At 36.6% G+C, this 25,674-nt stretch overlaps 1 protein-coding gene across 8 annotated transcripts in view; it reads left to right on the top strand.

The window, feature by feature from the left end:
* LOC139967525 (RNA/RNP complex-1-interacting phosphatase homolog) overlaps nt 1–25,279 on the top strand; it is a 47,002-nt gene extending 21,723 nt beyond the window's left edge. The window contains exons 1-16 of one of the 8 annotated variants that reach the window (XM_071971418.1): nt 4,289–4,632; nt 4,907–4,979; nt 5,761–5,792; nt 6,255–6,357; nt 6,760–6,839; nt 7,692–7,735; nt 9,063–9,123; nt 9,732–9,778; nt 10,311–10,380; nt 12,145–12,220; nt 19,281–19,383; nt 20,237–20,320; nt 22,004–22,088; nt 22,651–22,759; nt 23,982–24,079; nt 24,666–25,274. In XM_071971418.1, coding sequence (XP_071827519.1) covers nt 4,601–4,632; nt 4,907–4,979; nt 5,761–5,792; nt 6,255–6,357; nt 6,760–6,839; nt 7,692–7,735; nt 9,063–9,123; nt 9,732–9,778; nt 10,311–10,380; nt 12,145–12,220; nt 19,281–19,383; nt 20,237–20,320; nt 22,004–22,088; nt 22,651–22,759; nt 23,982–24,079; nt 24,666–24,792 — 1,224 coding nt within the window. In that variant the 5' untranslated portion in view covers nt 4,289–4,600 and the 3' untranslated portion in view covers nt 24,793–25,274. Of the gene's footprint in view, nt 1–204; nt 2,101–4,288; nt 4,633–4,906; nt 4,980–5,760; nt 5,793–6,254; nt 6,358–6,759; nt 6,840–7,691; nt 7,736–9,062; nt 9,124–9,731; nt 9,779–10,310; nt 10,381–12,144; nt 12,221–19,280; nt 19,384–20,236; nt 20,321–21,256; nt 21,325–22,003; nt 22,089–22,650; nt 22,760–23,907 lie in introns of those variants that run through there. The other 7 variants (XM_071971422.1, XM_071971417.1, XM_071971419.1 and 4 more) reach the window with 7 other exon arrangements.
* The last annotated feature ends 395 nt before the right edge of the window (nt 25,280–25,674 follow it).

The following is a 25,674-nucleotide window of genomic DNA, read 5'->3' on the forward strand; positions in this document are numbered from 1 at the left end:
TTTTGCGATAGCTTTTTGAAATTTCCACTGTCAGCTTCTGTTCATTATTTCCCTACACGATTAGATTTTTAAACATAATAGTAGGATTTTAGAAGGTAGATGACAGCAATCAAATCAAGTGTGGAAGTCTTTCACAGACACTATTACTTACCAGATTGTAGAGATATGTGCATCATCTGATATTCTCATATTTTTCACACGTAGAAAAAATTTAGGGGATGACGCTCCAACTCCAAGACCAGCAAGTAATCATTTTCAGGATTCCTACCACCATTGGCAGACGTCACATGAAACTAACAGCTACCACAAGATGAATGGGCAGCATATGATGAGACCAGACTATTACACCAATCATTGGAGTGAACCTCTCAGTGGCACTCCGGAGTCTGCTAATATACACCACAATTATGATGATAATTGCTATGGCAACAGTACTGGCATGAATGCAGCACAACATTGTGGAAGTAGACCGATCACATTTCGTGGTACACACCATGGCTACCCTGGTTACCATATGCACCATGGATCATCAAAGTACAAGTGGGAAAAGGGAGATAAATGTCAGGAAAGGACTCCTCCAGGAAATATAGCGTCAAGTAGTTGTCACGAACCGAGGAGTCACACTTATTTCCCATAGACCTCAGTGTATTTGAGTTATAATAATTCAAGGAAAGTTCAGTTAATGATGTTGAATAAGGAAAAGTCTAAGACAAATATGCTTATAAGTTGGAACATTTCTGTAAGCTATGGGAACCGCTCTGAAATTGTGCAAGAAGATCAGCATGACACATATGTAATGTCTCCCTGGTTCCCAGCAAGTTGTACCTTGACACTGTTAGAAGCATCAAATTTAAAAGGCAAAACCATTAACTGATAAGAAAATGAACAGGTACCAATATTACATCTGTATTATTCCAGCTTGTTGAAAAGACAATGTTTGCTAGTCAAAATATGACCTTAACCCCCCCCCCATGCCCTCCCCCCCCCAAAAAAAAGAACATATCTGGCCTCTAGTAGGATGACAAACAAATTGAGAAACTTCATGTAGACTTGACAGTAGCTGATACACATCACGTGGTCTAACTTGAGTGACCCTATCCATTTTACATGATTGCTCACATTTTTCAAGCCAGATTTGTTTGTTATGATCTTTGTGTAATGCTTAGTATCAGACATTGTCCATTTTACTGCTTTCCATGACCTAAATTAATCCATCTGCATAAAAACTGTATATGTCAAATGTGCTTTACATATTAAACAACAGGAAAGTAACTGACTGCTAACAAATATCAACATCGTTAATGCTGAATTTGCGATTTGGTAAGATCTGAAATGATACCATATTTATTGAATTGCTATTCCAAAATATTTAGAACCTTTGGTAAGAAGGATCAATGTTAATGCATTATTCATACATTTTAATACTTGGTATGTGGATCCATCTTAGTGAGAAACAAGATGTGAACCATATCATTGCTTTACATTGATATCAGAGGTCATCTGAGGTTGGCCAAAGTTCAAAAGGTCAAAAAGTAAAGTGTGGGTAGAGTTTACCTTGGTGATTAAAGGTAAATTTATAATTTCTTATGAAAGTGAAAGATCATTTCAGGTTAACATATGTCAAAGTCTGAAAACTGAGTAAACATGATGACTCACAAAGTGAACTTGGATGCATGGCATACTTGGTATGTAGATATACAGTAGTAGTGAGGGCAAGAACCCCTGTTCAAATTGGTGAAAGTAGAATTTTACTTGAAGTGAACAGAGGTCAATTTCCGAAAACATTGTATACATGATAATTGCATATGTTAACCTTCAATACATCACACTAGGTATGTTCATCCCACCTGAAGAGCACAAGAACACTAGTATTTACTATGAAAGTCAAAGATCATTTGATTTCAACAGAGGTCAAAGTCGGAAAGCTTTTTAACCGTTATAAGTAATGCCGGGATGAACGTCATGCTTGTTATGTGGGTCCATGTTTTATTTACTTGGTCAATATTTATTGTAGAGTATAGATGTAGGCTATCAGTTTTACAAGTCGTGTTACTGATATTGCCTTTTTGGTTCAATACACATTTTATCTTGGTTACCACATGACTCTTTCAGAAGCTCAATTATTGTCAATACCCGAAAGAACTGAACTCTTCCTCTTCTTTTGAGGACGAAAGATCAAATTTCTCTCTTGTTTTTAACAACAAAGTGCATCAATACGGCCTGCAAGGGCGGCCCCGGGGGTTGGGCATGGGGGCACTTGCAGTGGTAAGTCACATTGTTATCACAAGTGCTACATATTCTGGGGTTTTCCCTCCTGGACCAACATAGGGGTTTAAAAATATATTCCAGTGCTTTTTGACTTTACTGAATCACAACTTCCCCTGGACGAATTTCCCCCGGACGATTACCCCTCGGACAATTCCCAATCCTGACAATTTCCCCCAGACAATTCTCACCCGGACAATTGCCAACCCTGACAATTACCCCCCGGAGAATTCCCACTCTGTACAGTTCCCAACCATGACAGTTTCCCCCCCACCCCCCGGTTAAAATCGCCCTCCTCGGAAATGTCGACGATTGATTGACAGTCGATGAAGTCCAATAAAAAATGGGGGTTAACCTAGAACTAACTGCAACAGGTGATTTCATTTTTTATGTTGTTGTTGTGTCACCACTGAAGCATTTAAAGAAATTGTTCCAAGCCCAGCCCACTCATGAATATTAATGAGATTGGCACCACCAACAACAGGGACCATCTACTCACTATGGGTAATCCACCATCCAAGTATGGGAATGATCAATCCTTGCATCATTGACTTAAAGTGCTTGCGAGCAATCAACAAACTTACTTGTGGCCTCATGAATATTAATGAGATGCGATTGGGTATTAACCTACGTATGTACCCCATCTCCATGCCACCAAACAAGTTTAAACAAAATCGGCTATTCGGTACCAAAAACGACAGGGACCATCTACTCACTATGGGTAACCTACCCACCAAGTATGAGACGGATCGGATCTTGCACCATTCAGTTGCCGGGGGGGGGGGGTGGTTCCAGGGGGAAATTTTCCGGGAGGGTAATTGTCCAGGGGGTAATTGTTCGGTGGGGAGACGACCGGGTGGGAATTGTCCAGGGAGGAGTTTTCTGGGGTGGGAACTGTCTAGGGTGGCAATTATCTGGGATGGAATTGTCCAGGGGTACTTGTCCTGGGGAAGTTGTCTGGGGGTACTTGAAGACCTGACCCCAAAATAGGGAGAATAACATTTTTCAGGGCCAAAAAATAGGGAGAATAGGGGGAAAATAGGGAGGTTGGTAATTTTCAACTAAAACGATATAAATACATCTAACTTGTAGTCTACAGTACCGCTCACGTACAACTGGACATGAGTGCGCGTAAAGGATCGTATAGAGACGTATAAACAAGTACAATCGCGTATAAACTCATTGACAAACAAATTGCCCCGTAGACACCTCGTATAATCCCTGTACGAGTTTTTTCGCAGGAAATGCTCAATGAATAGTCGCCAAAAGAATTAGTGAGATGTTTGAAACTGCCGTTTCTTAAATCGTAGTTAAAGGCATTGGAGACTCTCCCCAAACCGCGTGCCGTGCTCTGAAAAAAAGTTAACTTTCTGTTGCTTGCAAATGACGTTTCCTTCTTGTCGCTACAAAATGCAGACAGTAATGAAACGTGATATCTTGTTATCTTTTAACTAGACCCGAGATGTCCACGCTGCCATGTAAACAGTGTTGTGGGTATTGACCGTAGCTGTAAGTATTGACTGTACACTAGTGTCTAATTACCGACGGTGAAGCTGTGTGTGTATTTTCTGGGATCGATGGTGGTGTCTAACACTTCTGTTACACCTCATTCGAAACTAGGTCAGATTACCGGCATGAGACGTTTCTTCTGCGCGAGTCTTTACACCTTTTAAAGACGTGATATTTACCTGCAGCGAAGAGGACGCAGGTAAAGTGTTTGTCGGCATAGAACTTAACTGTTTTTCGTCGTATACAAATTGCCTACATGCGAACTGCACACATAGCGTACGCCGCGCCACGTATACAAACAAGTTACAACATTTGTGTATATTAAATTGAGTGCATCATGGCATATGCACAGTGCACGCCATACTACTGTACTGTATTGAGGACTCGACCAAGGCCAACGTAGAATAAGGACATTGCCGGGGTGAAGTTGGAGAACTGACAAAGCAGCCTGCTATTGGTTGAGAGTCCCGCACAGCACTATGTCAGTTGTAATGTGTTTGTAAACAACCAATCTATTTTTAGATTACACTTATTACGCGAATAAGCATAGGACTAACTGTTGGCTATTTTCAGAAACGTCGCAAGTGATGAAACATTAAAAAACCAGGAGAGTAGAATAAGAAACCGGGAGGCCGGGAGATTCGGGTAAAAATCTAAAAAAAAACACATAAAAGTAAACAACATGATAGGGTTTCCGTTTCGGCGTTCCATATTATTCCGAGGAACACTGCACTATCAAACTAGTAATATCTCTAAATTGCCGGAGTGAAATTCTCATCTGAGGTTGATAGTCAAGTTCAGTTTTGTAAAGCAGCTGTCAAGAAACATGGTTAAGGGGAGATTTTCTTTACCCGATAGGTAAGTTTGTGCAGGTAATTGTTAGAATATTTTCAAGTTGTAACGAAATATGTTTCCTTGTTTGTGATGTGTACTTGTCCAAGTCTAAAATAAGACGTCTTGCCTATCCTAACTAGGCCTGGTGACTGTAGATACTTTGTACGTATGGTGGTGATTATTGTAGTTTGTAGCTGAAAATGAATGAGTGGAAAGGACTTTAGTTATGATTCAAGAATTGATGAGTGCTTTGAATTCAAAAGTGTAATGTTATTTTATCATTTTGTTTTCTGCACAGGTGGAGAAACTATGATGCAGTTGGGGATGTCATTCCAGGTACTAGGTTTATAGCCTTTAAAGTACCTTTGATGGTAAGTAATTTAGTCTGCTTGGGAAAGGTGCTGTCATTTTACTGTAAAATATGTAGGAGCGTTTTCCCATTTTCATTCCTCATGGAACAGTTTGTGTGCAAAAACAGAGGTGTTGAATCAAAACAAATTTGGGTCAATCCATGCCAAATCAACAGAGGACTCCACGCTACTGTCACACAATATTTAATAAGCCATTATTGATATGATGTGTTCCCAGATAATTCAAAGGGAGAAAATATAATTAAGTGAAGTTGAACTATATAGTAACAGTAATTCATAACAATCTCTTCTACAAGAAGTAAAACTACTCTTCTCAGTGTGTGGCAAAACGGTATTTAAACGATTCCCTTCAAAATGTTCAGTTTCCTTACCTGTATATTGCAATTAACAACTTGAACTTAGGGTTGTAACTCTAATAATAAACAGCTCAGGACAGGACAAGAAATACTGTCAGGAAATAATTCTGTGTAGCAGCTTTGAAGGTTCTGAAACTTACCTTATAAAATGCTATGGTTCCTATGTACATACTATGTGTAAAAACAAAACTGCTATATGCATCTTTAGACTTGTATAGCAAATTGCCCATTTTGCATAACATTTGCAATGCAATGCCAGATAAATTAATCCCTGACTGTGGTATGAAAACTGTAATTGTTGTTTATTCCTACTCCATTGTTTGAATCATCTGCCAGTAGATCTAGTGCAATGTTTTAAATGCAAGTATTTTTGTTTAACACATTTTATAATATTGCCATCAATTTTCAATCCTTGTTATTTTCAGCTTCAATATTTTCATAGAAAGGGTTTAGAAAGGTAAAGTAAGATTCTACATTTAATATTTTATTAGTTTTAATTCCATTATCTGTATAAGATGATATCAAGTGCTATATTTGGGTTTTATACATTTTTACAATCCTGTTTTGTCACATTTATCTTTTAACTCCAATAACAGGAAAGCATGCTCATCCTAACATTTGGTTGAGAAAATAGCATTTGAGATTCTTTCCCATAAATTCAGAGTATAAAAACATGATTGTGTAGGCAAAGATTCACTTTACTTCCTTATTGTAGACCTCTGCTAGATTGCATACCCACTACTGCCACTTGAGCACTGTGCAGATGCCTATGTGCTAAATCTACTTTACTTCTCTATTTACATTGGTACATATTATATTGTCTGGTAACAGGTTCTTACAGTAAAAAATCTTAACTTGTGAAAAACACATTTTATTGTAGGTTAAATTTCAGTCTATGTTTATAATTTCTTTTGTACAGAGCAAAATTCACAACCTCTGATCTACATGAAAAGTTAGGAGACAAATTGCGTTTGGTCGTTGATCTATCTTGTAAAAAAGTTGGAATGTATTACAATCCAGAGGTATGTATGTTTGTACTTAACCTTTAACAGTATTTCAGTATAAGTGTTAAATTATGTTTTGTTAGGTATCAACTCCCCATGGTAGTTATTGCAATTAGTCTTTAATTGCAGTGGTCGCTATAATTTCCCATCAACGTTATTGCAGTTAGCATTAAATTAATGACATGCATGGAAATTTTAAGTGTGCATGCATGACTTCTAAGGTTAATAGAGTCAAACTGCTATGTTTTGATTTCAGTCACTTTGGTAGAATAATGTATACATTCAGACCTGTAGTTCAGCCTGACAAAACATTGTTTCTGTTGTTATATTACCTCCATGCGTAACTTAAATATATATCAGTCACATACTGTGTTTTTAAGATGCTCCATTATATTAGATACTTGCTTGTACATGTTATAGGACTTGGAGAAAAATGGAATACTCTATGAGAAACTGCCAGTTGAAGGAAAGAAGGTGCCGAGTGAGCACATAATCAAAAGGTAAGTAAGAGGTGTAAATGGTTACACTAATGAGAGAGTGGTTTATTATCATGTTTACTGTTGCTGTGGCCGAGTGGATAAAGGCTGTGGCATTTGAAGCAATGAGGCTTAGCAATCGGGTCGGGTAATGGTAAGGTGGGTTTGTCATCCAAGAGCAATCTAAGGTTTCCCATCTGAAATGACTTTCTAAATTGAAAAAGAATTCAAAATTTGAGTTAATATGTTAAATTGGTGGTTAAACCGAATTTGAACTTAGATGCTTAGGGTGGTTCAGTCAATTGAGGTGTTGAGTTAGGTCATACACAGTATAATATCAGGTTTAACATGTTAGTAATGTTGTGTTGATGATCTGAGAGTATATGTGGGTTATCTTGCTTGTTTTAAATACTATGTTATGCTTAATGGGTTACCTCGCAGTTTGGTCGTTTCAGCGAGATGTGGTCAAGTTGTTAGGCGTAGGTGAGTAAAAGCGTTTGCAGGGCATGCAGGTTATAATTGGTAATGGTGTTAGGGAGCAGTAGTCTCCCCACTGAATAGAGGAAGACTTCCACTAGTAACGGATAGGGATTTACTTTGGGAGGGGAGGTGGTCTCATGAGAAGGGAGGACATTGGCCGGAGGGTTAGGGCACACAGTGTGAAAGGGTTACCAGTTCATTCAAGACACGGTACAACAAGAGTGCTGAGGCTGTTAGGAGACAGATAAGTCACTCATAAATGTCCAAACCCGGCAAGTGTTTGAAATGTTACAGTTTCATACAAAAATGAGACAAACATACAAGAGAGTGTCTATGTAGTCATTAGTCATTAACTTAACAGTTTATCATTAAAGTAAACTTGCTTTTTTTGTGCAGATTTAAACGTATCGTGACAGAATTTGAGAAGAGGCAACCGGGAGGTGAGTCAATGACAACGAGGAACAGTAATGTGTCCTTTGGATCCCATCTGTACCTGAGTTATTCCACTGCATTTGATTCCTTACCAGAGGGCAAAAGGAATCTATGCGATGGTGATGGCGTGTGTGTGTATGTGAGAGGCCTTGGCTTGTAAACATGATAACTCAAAAACTGAATAGTGGGTGAACTTGATATTTGGTATGTGGATGTACCTTATAGAGCAGAAGGATCCTATTGTTCAAAGGTCATTTGAGTCTAAGAGGGGTCAAAGTCTGAAAACCTTGTAAACACCATAACTCAAAAATTGTAGAGTGAATGAACTGTATATTTGGTATGTGGATACACTATATTGATTTGAAGGATCTCAATGTTCTCTGTGAAGGTTGAAGGTCATTTGAGGTCAACAGAGGTCAAAGTCTGAGAACCTTAGTTCGCAAACTCAAAGTTTGTTTTCAACAAGAAGTCAAAACAATGAACAACACATAAAAGCCTGCATCTCCCAGGGATTATGTTTGATTTAAATCATATTTTGAACATAGTCAAACCCACCTATGGTACTTAAAAAGATGAAAACATTACCTTTTTCTGCAACAATACAATGATTTCACAATTTAACTTGGTAAAACAAAATAATATACTTAATTTGCTCATTTAGCTGACTGCTGAACAAAGCTTCACTTCAATGCTAATTTGATGCAATTAGTTCATACACTATTACTATTGCACTAAATTGTTTGTACTTAAAGCCATTTTCCTAGAAATGATGCAAATGACAAAGACTTTGGCTGATATTGGCCTTATTCATTGTAATGTTCATCTTGAAGATAATTCCAATGGTCCAATTAAGCTATGCAGGATATTGTTCAAGAAATTACAGAACCTTCAAAGTTCAGGTGGATTTTCAGGTGGATTATATTTTAATTTAAACTTTCAGGTGGATATTATGTTTCTCATGCTGCCAGACCACACAATCGCCTTGTTACCATTCATGCACACAATCATAATTGACAAACAGTAGGTTTCTTTATAGGGTATAAACTGTACTGATTGGGGTACTTATTATTTTTCAAAGGTTCCATCCAAAACAAGCGGGTGTGGCCCTTTATCTAAACTTACAACGAAACATATTTATTTATGATATTTAAGAATATGAGCATTGTCTTTTTGGAAAGAAAGTAGTGATTGATCAATCTGGTTACCCCTCTTTCTTCTCCTGGGTAGTAAGCCCTTAAAAAGTTACTGTAAGATTCAGCATGCTATTGTAGCTTTCCCCAAAATCAAGTTAGTGATTTATCTTGAGAATGCTTTAATTTTTACATTTTGTTTCAGATTATTACATTGGAGTACACTGTACTCATGGTGTGAACAGAACTGGCTATGTTATATGTAGGTAAGGTTATGAGAAGCCCTTAATGTAACACGCTGTGAATGTTTGTTGTTGCTTTCCTGGATGTCATTTCAGATAGTAAGGTGAATGTTTGTATGTCTTCAGTCTTCATGTCATGGAAGTCATGTTGAATATGGCGTACTCGTTTTGTTATGTTTTGTTCTTCTTTTATTGGTTGGAGTAAGAAGTGTATGTTTTACATTTATTTGAAAAGTCTATTTTGCAAAAAGGGGAAGCACCAATACATTGCATAACTCTATAAAAGTTAATACCTGGGCAGATGGGGTAACATATAAATAATTATATACACGTACATATTTCTGCATAAAGACTTCTTTCCTTGGACTATATTGTGATTACAATGCTTATCTTAATTTAGTCTAACTGAATAGTTGCAACAATTCATCTCCAAGAATAAATATGCAAAATTGGGATAGCTTTAAATGTATTGAAATTAAACAATTAAAAGTTGTCTGTGATGACATTTAAGTATTAAAGAAGCTAATTATTATGAGTTAGTACTAATCATTTTGTACAATGAGCTACTGACCACTGACACAGTTTCCTTCACTCTTTTCAAGAATCGCTTGATTTTGTTTCCATGGTGACAGGTACATGATTGAACAATTGAGTAAAACCACTGATGAAGCCTTGAGAGGTCAGTTCTATCTACATCAGCATTCTCCATGCATTATTAATTTCTTTTGTTTTTTATATTCTCCCATAGTAGGTCAGGTTATTTTAATAATTAATTTTAACCGACCCTAGAAGATTATCATACAAAGTAAAGTGTTTGAAGACCATATACCATGATGATGTCACAAACCAGCAGCTGGTATCCACTTCCTTGAGTGATGATAAATAGATAACATTCAATTGACCATATCTCGGGTTTGAGACAAACTATTGAGATATTAGTTTTCAACTAACAGTGTGCAATATAGTTCTCTAAGATTACTGGTAAATTTTTTGCAGCCAAACTATCCCATTAGTTGAAGACTTTGTTTAACCTCCTTGTCAGATTGGCTAGTTTAACCGCTCTGAGAATCTTAATTCTGAAACTTGTATGTACTTCGTACTTGGAATGTGGATTCATATTATGTAAGTGCAACATATAAGAATCTTGTAAGCACATGGGTACTCTTATGAAAGGATTACGTATGAATCTTTCAGTTTTGTATCTTCAACAGCATTTAAAGCTGGTAGAGGATATCCACTGGAAAGAGAAAATTACATTGAAGCATTGCATAAATTTGAAAAGTAAGTTCAACCTTTTGTTTTTCAGCTTTGAAGTCTTGCATGCTTTTACAGACATACATCTTTTTCCCTTGACGTTATAAATATTGCCAGAAGAAGTCGTAAGTAATTCAACAATTTTTGGGAAATTACAAGTGAATTTAACGGGGAACAGAGTTAATACAACAGTATTTGCCTCGAACATTAATTAAAGCACAGTGCATGCATCTGATCAGGCTGTTTAAGCCAAATATTTTTTTTTCTGTGATAGCTTTTTGAAATTTCCACTGTCAGTTTCTGTTCATTGTTTCCCTACACGATAAGATTTGTAAACATAATAGTAGGATTTTAGAAGGTAGATGACGGCAATCAAATCAAGTTTGGAAGTCTTTCACAAACATAGTTGCTTACCAGATTGTAGAGATATGTGCATCATCTGATATTCTCATATTTTTCACCTGTAGAGAGAATTTAGGGGATGACGCTCCAACTTCAAGGCCTGGGAAGTGCCATTTCTAGCAATCTGGGAGTCATTTTTGGCCAAAATTTTCTTTTATGCTTTGCGCCGACGCATGGTGCCGCTACGCTTATATATAGTTTGCCTACAAGCTTCGCCCCTGCCTATATATATAAATATATATATATATATATATATATATATATTCACTTGCATATATATATATATATATATATATAAATATATAATTGAAAACGTAATGAGTTGGAAAATGTTTCCCTTGATCCCAGCAAGTTGTACCTTGACACTGTCAGAAGCACATTTAAAAGGCAAAACCATAAACTGATAAGAAAATGAACAGGTACCAATATTACATCTGTATCTGTAGAAATCTGACATAAAAAGTGTTTGGAGTTTTTGTTTTGTGTTAACTCCTTAGGTCATGATACCAAGAGCAAAGAAAAATTGATCAAACAAGAATGGGGGGGGGAATATAAATTAGAAACAATGAGAATGGATCCCATGGTAACAAGAAGGAAAACACTGTGTTTCCTTTCCCCAAAGAAGCCGTTAATTAAGCTTTTCTTTGCCTATCTTTTGATTTGAAAATGGGGAGGTTCACGAGTTTACTTTTTTTTTCCTGCTTCAACTAAATTATGACAGTCTATGTATGACAAGAGGCCAGAAGCATTTTTGTTGAATTGTCAGTGCCATAGCTTTCAGTGATTTCACTGTTGTTGATAATGAACATCTACACAGTAACACTAGTAACTGGTGTCAAACTACAAGTTCAATTGTCATCATGTAATGAGTTATTCTACCTTTTAGCAAAGGTGGAGGAGAGTAGATATGAAAAATGATCAAATGTATGACCTGCACCATTGTGCTGGATTGAAGGGTCAAACCTTCATCATACATGTGCACAAAACGGTGATATTGCTGTGTTGTAATGAAATGTTGTGAAAAGTTGCTATGTAGGAGTCAAAGAAAAATTATATTTTAAGAGTGATTGCTCTGGATTGTAAACTATAAACTATGAAGCAACAGTTAACAAGTAGCATTACAATGAGTGTGTTTGCTAAAGTTTGAGGAGTATATGTTGGTCACTCAGCCTCTCTAGTCTAGTATGGAACTAAAAAATTGTACATTCTGGAAGGGGGATGTTCATCCCAACCTTGGTATGTTGAAAGATGATGACTTTTCCTATAATATCTTGAGGATATCATTTCAGCTGTGATGCTTATTTAAACTGAGTTGGATGTGGTCACAGTTTCAGATATGTTGCTAAATAATTCTTGTCACAATGATTTGTTGTTGTTTTGGTTTTGCAGGGATGCTTGTGTTGTGAAGGACAGGAACACTGGACACTCCAAAGGATATGGATTTGTTGAGTTTGCCAGAGAATCAGTAAGTTATTGTACAGAGCCATTTAGTTTTATAAGCACTTTCAGTTTGGCTCAAATTATCACGTTCAATTTGACACTTTTACTTATTCTTTGAAACTTCAAAAACCTGAAAGATTCAATTTTAAAAAAAAGTTAAAAGAAAAGTGATAGCATTAAAATTCCCGAGATACTGAAGGCTGAAAACCTTGCAAACCTTTCAGTGCACAAAGGTAAGATGTGAGGAGGAATCTGTTGACTGTTTGGTTTATTCTTTGTCAGAGGAAACTGAAATCTATGTAATGGTAGGAGATGTTATGTAGAGGTCATGTGAGGTCATGTGAGTTCAAAGACTGACAACCTTGTAAACTCAATCACTTTAAGAGCAATTTTGGATAATTGTGGATCCATCTTTGTGATTCAAGAACTGTATGGTTTTCTGTAGAGGTATCTTGATGTTACCAGAAGACGATGTTTAAAAATCTTGTAAACTTGATAACTTAAACAGCACTGTTTGGATGAATTTCATGCTTGGAATATAGATACACCTTAGTAAGCACCTGAACACCATTTTGTTCGTAGAGATCAAAGGTCACAAGATGTCACAGTCTGAAAATGTGTAAACTTGATAACTTCAAAAGGCAATACTTGAATGAGGTTGATACTCAGCATGTTGATTAACCTTAGTGACTAACAAGTCCTATTGTTTTGTAGAGCTCAAATGTCATTTTGGGGTCAAAGTTTGAAAATCTAGTAAACTCAGTAACTTCAAAATTAATGCTTTGATGTAATGCATATCAGCATGGGGATCCATAATTATTCCGTACAAGAACCTGTTTTTGTTTTTTTAGAGGACCAAGGTCAGTTGAGGTCAGTTACTTAAAAAACAAAGCTTGTATATAATTCATCTGGCTTTGTGGATTCTGCTTAATGAGTAAAAGAACCCTGTTGTTTGCTGTAGAGGTCAAAGATCACTTGAGAAAATCTGATGGCAAAGTCTAGAAATGTTGTAAATATGATAACTCTAAAAGTAAGTCTTGGGTATGATGTATATCGGGTATGTGGATCCACTTTGTTGAATGCAGGAATCCTATAGTTGAGTTTGGAAGTCAAAGGTCATGCAATGTCTAGAGGGCTCTGTAAACTTGATGACTTGGTCAATTTATTAGGAAAGCTTCTAAAGCTAAGCTTTATACTTAGTAGGTGGATTCACCTTATTGTTTTTTAGACTCTTGCTGGTTTAAGTCTATGAGGAGGGTAGTTGCAAAAGGTAAGTTTCACTACACAACATGCTTGATATGTGGGTCTACCTCATTGTTTGTTGTGGCCAAAGGTAATTTGAAGTTGACAGAGGTTGAAGTTTGAAGCCTTGTAAAAGTTTTACTTGGAAAGGTGAACCTTGATTGAATATCTCTTTTTTACATATTAGGTACAACAGCCTTGGTGATTACAGTTTACTTTGAATGTTCTTATGTATATGAGGCAAGGATTCACTAAGTCTACTGACTTTCTTGCTTCTCAAGGGAATTATTGGCCTTGAAGTCTGAGCATCTTTGACATCCTTTAAGAGGTACCTTAAGAGCACTTGACTTGAAACCAATAATAAATGAGGACACATATATGACTTGTAAATGTTAATTGTAACTTACATATTATCTTAGCTAAAAGTCAAACATCTCATAACTGTAAGATAAGGCAAACCCTAAAAAAGCATTCAACAGTAATTCAGACGTAAGTGAAATTGGCATATTAGCTCATTGGCGGAGGTCAAACTTGTTAATTGTGGTCTTGAAAATCTCAAAGTTTTGAGGCTTGACTTCCTCATCTGAATACCTGAAAGTGGTTCCCTGCTTGATGCTATAATGGCTGTCAGGAGGGTTTGGAACCCAAGCCTCTTTGCTTGCACACTTGGTTGTCCAATTTGCGGGATATCAACAGCATATAAGCAAACATGTATGCAGGAAGTTCAGCAAGGTTTTCCAAGCTCGATCACAAGTAAGTTCTACAAAGAAGAGGAGTTAATGCTGAGGAAGGAACATCATGATTTTATGAACTAAGGAGCAGTGACACAACATATTTGTCTGAATTAATGTGCATTTTAGGAACATATACCACGGGTCAGTTTATCAAGTGATCAATATTTGTTATGAACCTACTTATAATACATCTTAACATTCTAAATCCTTTGCGTTGCCTTTCGCAGGATGCTGAAAATGCTATGAAGCAGATGAGTGGTGCAGTTCGGGGTGGAAAACCTATTCGTACTAACTGGGCTTCTCGCAAGCTAAACCAGTCTAAGGGAGAAGGTGAGCAGACTGTCGTCGTTAAATTGTCACAGATGCATCATTTAATCTTAACATTAGACACTAGAATGAATAGTTCTGGGCTGTATGAGAGTCCACAGCCCAGTGTTAGGCAGAAGTAAGCCTGGTCTGTCAATGCAACTGTTACTCTCCCAACCCAATGGTTCTAAGCAAACTGGATAATATCACAACTCCTCTTTCCTTGAATATTGGTAGTGGTTCAAGGGTAAAGGGCTGGCCTACAATTGCTCTCACCAAATTGCCATCGGCATTAGCCAACAGTATACTGTTCCAAGGCTATTGTTGCAAACATTTCTCATGGGAGTAAATTATGTGTTCACCAGTTGGACGGAATATACTGTGACAATGAAAGAAATTTCTGAAATACACGATGGCATTCAACAATTAAAAGGTTTTGATAAATGTGTACATAATGTCCACACACTTTAACTGGACTTTCTGTTATGGTATTGGAGTACTTACATTACAACAAAGTTACGGTGAAAAAACATAAAAAAAGTTTCTTCTTAATTTGAAATACAAAGTTACTCTCAAATTTATCACGCACAGCTGCATATGTACAAGCAATACAAAATAATTCCTTACCAAATTTTGTCACATTGGCAAATTAGTTTGTGAATATTAAGAAAATCAGTTTTGGCATTAAACCAGTTTCTGAATTCAGTACTGTCAAGTTCTCATTTCAGCCCAACTGAACGGCCTTAGTCAACTATTATTTTGACATTGAAGATGTGTGCTGACTGTTAGAAACATGAATTCGTTCAGTTATGTGTTATTATTGGTTTTATATCATTTTTGTCCACAGCTAAAGAATATAAAAGTGTGTTTGACAAGACCAGTGAAGCAAACACCACAGTTTACATCGGCAATACCCCAGACAGTTTCAGTGGTAATTCTTTCTGCTTTTTTTAATCCAAACCTTATGAGAAGATCTTACTAGACGATTCTTGAAAGTTGTCTTTTAAGTATTATAAAGTCTCAAAAAGTGGAGCCCAGTGAAGTGTAAAAGTCCAGTGTTCCACCACATTTTTTGATGTTTTAAATTCAGAAGAAACTGTCTTCTTGTAAATGATGGTCAAAGCTTATTAGCCTCATTATGCATTTTGTTATGAACACAAATAAGCGGATCCATAACTCTATAATCGCTTTTGGTACTTTTTGTAGAATACAGAATCACAAAGTCATGATGATGTACTATTTTGGCAAAACCTTTGGACGTTTTGGCAGAGATTGAGCTACTTAAAAATTCACATCAAAACATTGATGTCCCATCAAACATTTATTGGATTTGTGCACAAGCAGATGTTTGGACCTCCATACATTAAACACCTAGTGCAAACCCATTTGGCAATTTTGCAACAGTGCAGAACAATTTTGGCTTGACTCTAATAGTATATTCGGTAGTGTTTGTACAGGGTATCCGAGTACCCGCCCGACGTGATACTACCAGGTTCCTAATTTATTACCCCGAATCCTACGCAAAGTGTGATTTTTTTTTTTCAATTTGGAAAGCGATGGTTAGGCAAGATTTTCCCATTGACTTAGTGTGGTGTTAGGCTACCATGTGGTCAAAGATAACAGCAATAACGAAAATATTCCATGGATATTTTATAACTGCGTCTCAATTTCAGCTAATGAACAGATGGTTAGGCTAAGTTACGTCATTGAATTAGTGTGGTGTAAGGCAACCATGTGGTCGAAGATAACAGCATTAAAGAAAGTTCCATGGATATCTTATAACTGCGTCACAATTTCAGCGAATAAGTAGATGGTTAGGCTAGATTTCCACATTGTCTTAGTGTGTTGTTAAGCAACAATGTGGAAGAAATTGATGGAATTCTCACAATCATTAATTATTTTAATTGTTTATTTCGTAGAAAGCAAGACTGACAAGGAATTTTACCAGATATTACTTATGGATTATAGATGGGATGACTAAAACATAGTAATCGCAAGTGGCTTTTTACTAAACATTTATTCCAAATGCGATCAAATTGCGCGAATCAAGCAATCTCGCGGCTAATGCGAACCCTGGGCCTGCATAACAGATAGTAGTTGTAAAAACTGTTTAAGAGCTACTGTAATTTTGGATATTTATATGGTGAGATCAATAGACGTGGAGAGCAAGCATAAGCAGCGACGGCAGTGCGATGTTAGTAGTAATGTTAATTATAGGAAGTTATTAACAAGTTAATGAAAGAAACAAAAACAAATAGAAATTATTGAGGAAGGTTTTATACCTTATCTTACACATACGTAGTTGAACATGAAAACATTGTCAGTGGAGAATATAATTCATTTATTATAGCATTTAATATGTTATTTCTTGAAAATCGCGATACAGAGGGTAAACAATTATTTTCGGGTACCCAGGTATCCGACGGGCAATGGCTATCGAGTACCCGGTTCTCGATTTTTGGACCCGTGTGAACACTAATATTTGGCAAACGAGGTACATTGTGATGATTTTATGGACCATGGAGATTGATGCATAATGAGGCTTTAACAGTTCTTTGTCCATGATTTAAACTTGTTATCACTTTTGTGACATCATTGTGACACCAAAGAAGGACTATATTATAGAAATTGTTGTTAACCCTATTTTTCACTTCTTTGTTTCTACAGAGACTGAAGTTCGAAATATGTTTGATACTTTTGGGCAGATTTTGGAAGTTAGAGTTTATCCTGACAGAAACTATGCATTTGTCAAGTAAGTATCAGGGACCTTGAATATTGAAAGCCTTCAACACCTTGCCAAGGCATACAACTTTATGGTAGCAGATATTTCTAACTCAACATACTTTACATCTAATTATCAGGATAAGAGGTCATAGCTCAAACCAAAGTTTTTTTGTAAATATGTCAGTGAATTAGAAAGTGGACTACGGGCATGTAACTGAACGAGAGAATTAGTGGAGAAGTGAACTTCAAACATATTACTGTGTGAGTGAATTATTGGAGAAGTGGACTTCAGTCATATAAATATGTGACTGAATTATTGGTGTAGTGGACTTCAAACATGCAACTCACTGTGTGAGTGAATTAGTGGTGAAGTTGACTGTAATCATAAAACTGTGTGAGTGAATTAGTGGGGGAAGTGGACTACGTACATATAACAGTATGAGTGAACTAGGGACATATAACTGTGTGAGTGAACTAAAGACATAACTGTGTGAGTGAATTAGTGTTGAAGTTGACTTCAGTCATATAAATATGTGTGTGAATTAGTGGAAAAGTGTACTGCAAACATATAACTGTGTGAGTGAATTAGTGGGGAAGTGGACTTCAGTCATATAAATATGTGACTGAATTAGTGGGGAAGTTGACTTCAAACATAACTGTGTGAGTGAATTAGTGGGGAAGTTGATCGCAATCATAAAACTATTTGAGTTAATTAGTGGGTAAGTGGACTACGTACATGTGTGAGTGAATTAGTGGGTAAGTGGACTACGTACATGTGTGAGTGAACTAGGGACATATAACTGTGTGAGTGGACTATAGACATATAACTGTGTGAGTGAATTAGTGGAGAAGTAGACTACAATCATAAAACTATTTGAGTTAATTAGTGGGGAGGTGGACTATGGACATATTACTGTGAGAGTGAACTAGGGACATATAACTGTGCGAGGGGACTATAGACATATTACTGTGTGAGTGAATTAGTGGGTAAGTGGACTTAAAGCATACAACTATGTCAGTGAATTAGTAGTGAAGTGGACTATGGACATTTAACTGTGTGAGTGAACTACATACATATATGTTGGATCCTCCGTAGCATTGTTTCATCTACCATTATTTGTTAATCTCTTCAGGTACAGTGATCATGATCAAGCTGCCCAAGCTATTGTTGGTTGTCATGGCCAGACAGTGCAGGACAGGCCCATAAGGTGCGACTGGGGTAAAGAGGACAATCAGCCAAAGGTTAGTAGCACTGCTTCAAACAAGAAAATCATATTTTAAGTAACAATCTGAATAGGGTTGCACAGATGTTGTTAGTACTATATTTAAATTTCAATATCAGTAGATACCGATCTGATACAGATGACAATATTTATAAGACGTATAACCTAAATGTTAGGCCATATCTGTGAACCGCTCTGTATACAGGAGTATGACTTGCACAAACGATGGAGGTACCTTATGAGCGTTTGACTTGAAACCAATAATAAATGAGGACACATATATGACTTGTAAATGTTAATTGTAACTTTCATATTGTCTTAGCTAAAAGCTAAACATCTCATAACTGTTAGATAAGGCAAACCCTAAAAAAGCATTCAACAGTAATTCAGACGTAAGTGAAATTGGCATATTAGCTCATTGGCGGAGGTAAAACTTGTTAATTGTGGTCTTGAAAATCTCAAAGTTTTGAGGCTTGACTTCCTCATCTGAACACCTAAAAGTGGTTCCACTGCTTGATGCTATAATGGCTGTCAGGAGGGATTTTAACCCACGCCTCTTTGCTTGCACACTTGGTTGTCCAATTTGCGGGATATCAACAGCATATAAGCAAACATGTATGCAGGAAGTTCAGCAAGGTTTTCCAAGCTCGATCACAAGTAAGTTCTACAAAGAAGAGGAAGGAACATCATGAGTTGTGTTTATGAACTAAGGAGCAGTGACACAACATATTTGTCTGAATTAATGTGCATTTTAGGAACATATACCACGGGTCAGTTTATCAAGTGATCAATATGTCTTATGAACCTACTTATAATACATATTAACATTCTAAATCCTTTGCGTTGCCTTTTGCAGGATGCTGAAAATGCTATGAAGCAGATGAGTGGTGCAGTTCGGGGAAGAAAACCTATTCGCGCTAACTGGGCTTCTCACAAGAAAACACAGTCTAAGGGGGAAGGTGAGCAGACTGTCGTCATTAAATTGTCACAGATGTTCTCTTAACATTATACACTAGAATGAATAGTTCTGTGCTGTATGAGAGTCCACAGCCCAATGTTATATGCAGAAATAAGCCTGGTCTTTCAATGCAACTGTGACTCTCCCAACCTAATGGTTCTAAGTATACTGGATAATATCACAACTCCTATTTCCTTGAATATTGGTAGTGGTTCAAGGGTAAAGGGCTGGCCTACAATTGCTCTCACCAAATTGGCATTAGCCAACAGAATACTGTTCCAAGCCTATTGGCATACATTTGCAATACTATTGCCTATTGGCAAACTATTGGCATACATTGCAAACATTTCTCATGGGAGTAAATGTGTTCACCAGTCTGACGGAATATACTGTGACAATGAAAGCAATTTCTGAAATACACGATGGCATTCACCAATTAAAAGATTTTGATAAATATGTTCATAATGTCCCACACACTTAACCGGACCTTCTGTTATGGTATTGGATACATACATTACATCAAAGTTACGGTGCAAAAACACAAAAGAAGTTTCTTCTTAATTTGATTTTCAAGTTACTCTCAAATTTATCACGCACAGCTGCATATGTACAAGCAATACAAAATAATTCCATACCAAATTTTGTCACATTGGCAAATTAGTTTGTGTACATTAAGAAATTCAGTTTTGGCATTAAACCAGTTTCTGATATTAGAACTGTCAAGTTCACATTTCAGCCCAACTGAACGCCTGAGTCGACTATTTTATTAACATTGTAGATGTGTGCTGACTGTTAGAAACATGAATTCGTTCAGTTATGTGTTATTTTTGGTTTTATATCATTTTTGTCCACAGCTAAAGAATATAATAGTGTGTTTGACAAGACCAGCGAATCAAACACCACAGTTTACATCGGCAATACCCCAGACAGTTTCAGTGGTAATTCTTTCTGCTTTTTTTAATCCAAACCTTATGAGAAGATCTTACTAGACGATTCTTGAAAGTTGTCTTTTTAGTATTATGAAGTCTCAAAAAGTGGAGCCCAGTGAAGTGTAAAAGTCCAGTGTTCCACCACATTTTTTGATGTTTTAAATTCAGAAGAAACTGTCTCCTTGTAAATGATGGTCAAAGCTTATTAGCCTCATTATGCATTTCGTTATGAACACAAATAAGCCGATTCATAACTCTATAATCGCTTTTGGTACTTTTTGTGGAATACAGAATCACAAAGTCATGTTGATGTACTATTTTGGCAAAACCTTTGGACGTTTTGGCAGAGATTGAGCTACTTAAAAATTCACATCAAAACATTGATGCCCCATCAAAACATTTATTGGATTTGTGCACAAGTAGATACTTGGACCTCCATACATTAAACACCTAGTGCAAACCCATTTGGCAATTTTGCAACAGTGCAGAACAATTTTGGCTTGACGCGATACTACCAGGTTCCTTATTAGTTACCCCGAATCCTACGCAAAGTGTGATTTTTTTTTTTAAATTTGGAAAGCAATGGTTAGGCAAGATTTTCCCTTTTGACTTAGTGTGGTGTTAGGCTACCATGTGGTCGAAGATAACAGCAATAACAAAAGTATTCCATGGATATTTTATAACTGCGTCTCAATTTCAGCTAATGAACAGATGGTTAGGCTACGTTACCCATTGAATTAGTGTAATGTAAGGCAGCAATGTGGTCGAAGATAACAGCATTAAAGAAAGTTCCATGGATATCTTATAACTGCGTCACAATTTCAGCGAATAAGTAGATGGTTAGGCTAGATTTCCACATTGACTTAGTGTGTTGTTAAGCAACAATGTGGAAGAAATTGATGGAATTCTCACAATCATTATTTATTTTAATTGTTTATTTAATAGAAAGCAAGACTGACAAGGAATTTTACGAGATGTTACTTGTGGATTATAGATGGGATGACTAAAACATAGTAATCGCAAGTAGCTTTTTACTAAACATTTATGGATCAAATTGGATCAAATGGATCAAATTGCGCGAATCGCTCAATCTCGCGGCTTATGCGAACCCTGGGCCTGCATAACAGATAGTAGTAGTAAAAACTGTTTAAAAGCTACTGTAATTTGGATATTTATATGGTCTGATCCATAGATGTGATAGCAGCAGCGGGATTGCGATGTTAGTAGTGATGTTAATTATATGAAGTTATTAACAAGTTAATGAAAGAAACAAAAACAAATAGAAATTGTTGAGGAAGGTTTTATACCTTATCTTACACCTACATAGTTGAACATGAAAACATTGTCAGTGGAGAATAAAATTAATTTATTATAGCATTTATTATGTCATTTCTTGAAAATCGCGATACAGAGGGTAAACAATTATTTTCGGGTACCCAGGTATCCAACGGGCAATGGCTATCGGGTACCCGGTTCTCGATTTTTGGACCCGTGTGAACACTAATATTTGGCAAACGAGGTACATTGTGATGATTTTATAGACCATGGAGATTGATGCATAATGAGGCTTTAACAGTTCTTTGTCCATGATTTAAACTTGTTATCACTTTTGTGACATCATTGTGACACCAAAAAAGGACTATATTATAGAAATTGTTGTTAACCCTATTTTTCACTTCTTTGTTTCTACAGAGACTGAAGTTCGAAATATGTTTGATACTTTTGGGCAGATTTTGGAAGTGAGAGTTTATCCTGACAGAAACTATGCATTTGTCAAGTAAGTATCAGGGACCTTGAAAATTGAAAGCCTTCAACACCTTGCCAAGGCATACAACTTTATGGTAGCATATATTTCTAACTCAACATACTTTACATCTAATTATCAGGATAAGAGGTCATAGCTCAAACCAAAGTTTTTTTGTAAATATATCAGTGAATTAGAAAGTGGACTATGGGCATGTAACTGAATTAGTGGAGAAGTGTACTGCAAACATCTAACTGTGTGAGTGAATTAGTGGAGAAGTGGACTGCAGTCATATAAATATGTGAGTGAATTAGTGGTGAAGTTGATTGCAATCATAAAACTATTTGAGTTAATTGGTGGGTAAGTGGACTACGTACATGTAACTGTGTGAGTGAACTATGGACATATAACTATGTGAGGGGACTATAGACATATAACTGTGTTAGTGAATTAGTGGGTAAGTGGACTTAAAGCATACAACTATGTCAGTGAGTAAGTGGACTATGGACATTTAACTGTGTGAGTGAACTACATACATATATGTTGGACCCTCTGTAGCATTGTTTCATCTACCATTATTTGTTAATCTCTTCAGGTACAGTGATCATGATCAAGCTGCCCAAGCTATTGTTGGTTGTCATGGCCACACAGTGCAGGACAGGCCCATAAGGTGCGACTGGGGTAAAGAGGACAATCAGCCAAAGGTTAGTAGCACTGCTTCAAACAAGAAAATCATATATTAAGTAACAATCTGAATAGGGTTGCACAGACATTGTTACTACGATATTTAAATTTTAATATCAGTAGATACCGATCTGATACAGATGACAATATTTATAAGACGTATAACCTAAATGTTAGGCCATACTTGTGAATAATCCTGTATACAGGAGAATGACTTGCACAAACGACTGATATTGTTGCATGCTGTGTTGCTGCTTGAGGGGGGATACTGGCTTATATTAGTGCCAATTTGTGGTTCGGATTGCCTTGAAATGCCACAGGATAGTGATTGGTTTCTAGGCCATAATAGGTTCTAATTAACTCTGACAAAAGCCTGTCTGTTTTGAAGAAACAATATCAGTCGTGAAAGACACAAATTTTACTGATATTGGCAAATACTGATAATCCATGCAACATTAGTCTTGAAACCGACAATGTGACAATGTTAAGAGATGCTCATAAACAATAAATCTCAAGAATGGTCAGCTGTTTTGATGGATACTTGGCACAATGATACCCAAAGCCCAGTGAATAATCTTACCGTGTTTTTGAAATGGATTGTATGAATATTAATGAAAGGGCGGGTCTTACAGTGCAAAACTACAAAGTTAAATTCCTTCTTAACCATTTGGCATAGTAACTATGTATTTGGTATGGACATGATAGTTGACCATGGAAATGTTTTCAGTGCCATTTTTCTGATGCTGATTAAATATTCATCAGGGCCATACAACATTAATTTGGCTTAAAACAAAATCTCAGGAACTGAAAGCTGCTGTTGCTAGTTGATATGTGGCACATTGCTACTTTATGGGCTCAATTTTCATGTGCCTTTTAACTCTTCCTGAACAATTTTTCATGAGCTTAGTCATAAGAGACAACATATTTTACACTGAGATTGGAAACAATTGAAGATTGGATTAGCAGTGGATCACATACTCTCTAATGCCTCCCCTGATAGTGAGATCTGAAACTACATGTTGCCATGTACAGTGAGTGAATATTTGTAGATCAGATACAGGGCCTAGTTTAATCTGGTTTCTAAATGAAATTGTTCCTAGCACACTTGGTTTTTTAACTTAATCAGGAAATTGTAGTTTCTTTATATAGCTCAGTCTATTTACTACAGTACTACAGTTTGTAACACTGCTTCACTATGGCTGTCTGACTGGACCTCGGCACTTACTTTATTACACTGTTCAGTTTCCTGGGTATGGACAAGATGGTTCTCACAGCACCTTCATGGGCCAGGGATCAAATTCAGCTGCTACATCCCATTGTGGATTTGGTTACCAGCAGCAGTAGGTAGAGCAATGTCATATATACCAGGATGATTAGATTGGGTGGTGTGAGGAAAAGGGAGGGTCCATTGACTGGTATACTAAATGACCATTTAAGGGTACAAGAAGTATTTAGTCAAAGTGAAATGGAAGTTCAAAATTTAACGGTAACCTTTGTAGATTGTGTAGTTTTTATTGGGTTGAAATCTTCCATTTATTAATGTTATGAACATCTGTAGTTTTGAAAATTTAAGTAAATTCAGGCGCGTAGCCAAGGGGGGGCAAAGGGGGCAGCCGCCCCCCCTTGAGCATATTTAAAAAAAAATGTTTAATGCTTTTATGATATCGCTAGTATTTTCAAATGAGAAAATGCTAAGATGCAACTTACAAGGCCTGGGAAGTGCCATTTCCAGCAATCTGGGTGGCACGCAACCATGGTGGCGCTACGCTTAGATAGTTTGCAATGCCAAATCTACAGTTTCACCCCTCCCTTGGCAAATTCCTGGCTACGCGCCTGAGTAAATATTTGCCAATGAAATCATTGCTAAAGTTCAATTGGTCTTACATGTGAGACAACAGTACTTAGTCTTTTTTTTTTCCTCCTCAGGATAACTCAGCTAAATGAGTTACCTGCTGAAGTAAGCAATTCCATTCTTAAAATATTTATCATATGCTTTCTTGCTTCACTTGCCCCTATTGTATGTATATATCAAACTCTTTCTATTCAAATTTAAACGTCAGATTTTGTAATTTCAACAGATTTAACCATATTGCAATGTTTTGTTTCTTCAAAATTTGTCACATTTGGTTCAAAGTGTTTGTACAGGTTTCTTGTTAAGTGCTTATTGTCATTAAGTGCAAGATGTGATTGTTGTTGTTCAGCACCTGCCAGCTGTACGATTTTCTCTTTCAGTGAAAAGAATTTTGTCTTTTTAGAAATCCAATAATTTTGACTTTTGTGAAAATACAACACTTTTTAATGTTTTTGCCAGCTTTTCCCAATTTTGTTGTAAATAGGCTACAAATTAGTATTTACAGAAGAAGAGATGTATTCTAAAATAACTATATCGTGACCTTTTCAATATTTTCACCTCTACTTGATAAGCTTGTAAGTGGACCTGAGTTTGACTTTTAAGGCATACCAAATGCATTCCTGTAGGTCCAAAGATATTATCTACTGTTACTTTTTACAAAGTAAGTCTGACTCGTGATGTTTTGGTATTTTTCTATTTTCATACATAATGGGGGGGGGGGGGGGGATTGATAAGTTAGATTAAGGATAGTAACAACTTTGGATGGATGAATGAATAAAACCAGGTATAAATAAAAAATATATAAAAACTTGTTTTCTCCTATTCTTGTGTTTACAGTATGATGTATGTATGTATTTTAGAACTCACGAAGAAGCCTCATTCGTTTAGCAAAGCCGCAAGCTGACCAAAGTCAGTCTCTTAGATTCATATTTAACGTCCATGATTATGAATTGTCAATTATCAACAACTCAGTAACTGGATGACATACATTAATCTTGGATTGACTCGAACTGCGGACCTTATGATTGGAAGGCACCGGCGCTAACCACCAAGCTTACACTCAATGTTGTAGTCACCTTTTTG

Source organism: Apostichopus japonicus, chromosome 5 (assembly GCF_037975245.1).
Source record: "Apostichopus japonicus isolate 1M-3 chromosome 5, ASM3797524v1, whole genome shotgun sequence".
NCBI lineage: Eukaryota > Metazoa > Echinodermata > Holothuroidea > Aspidochirotida > Stichopodidae > Apostichopus > Apostichopus japonicus.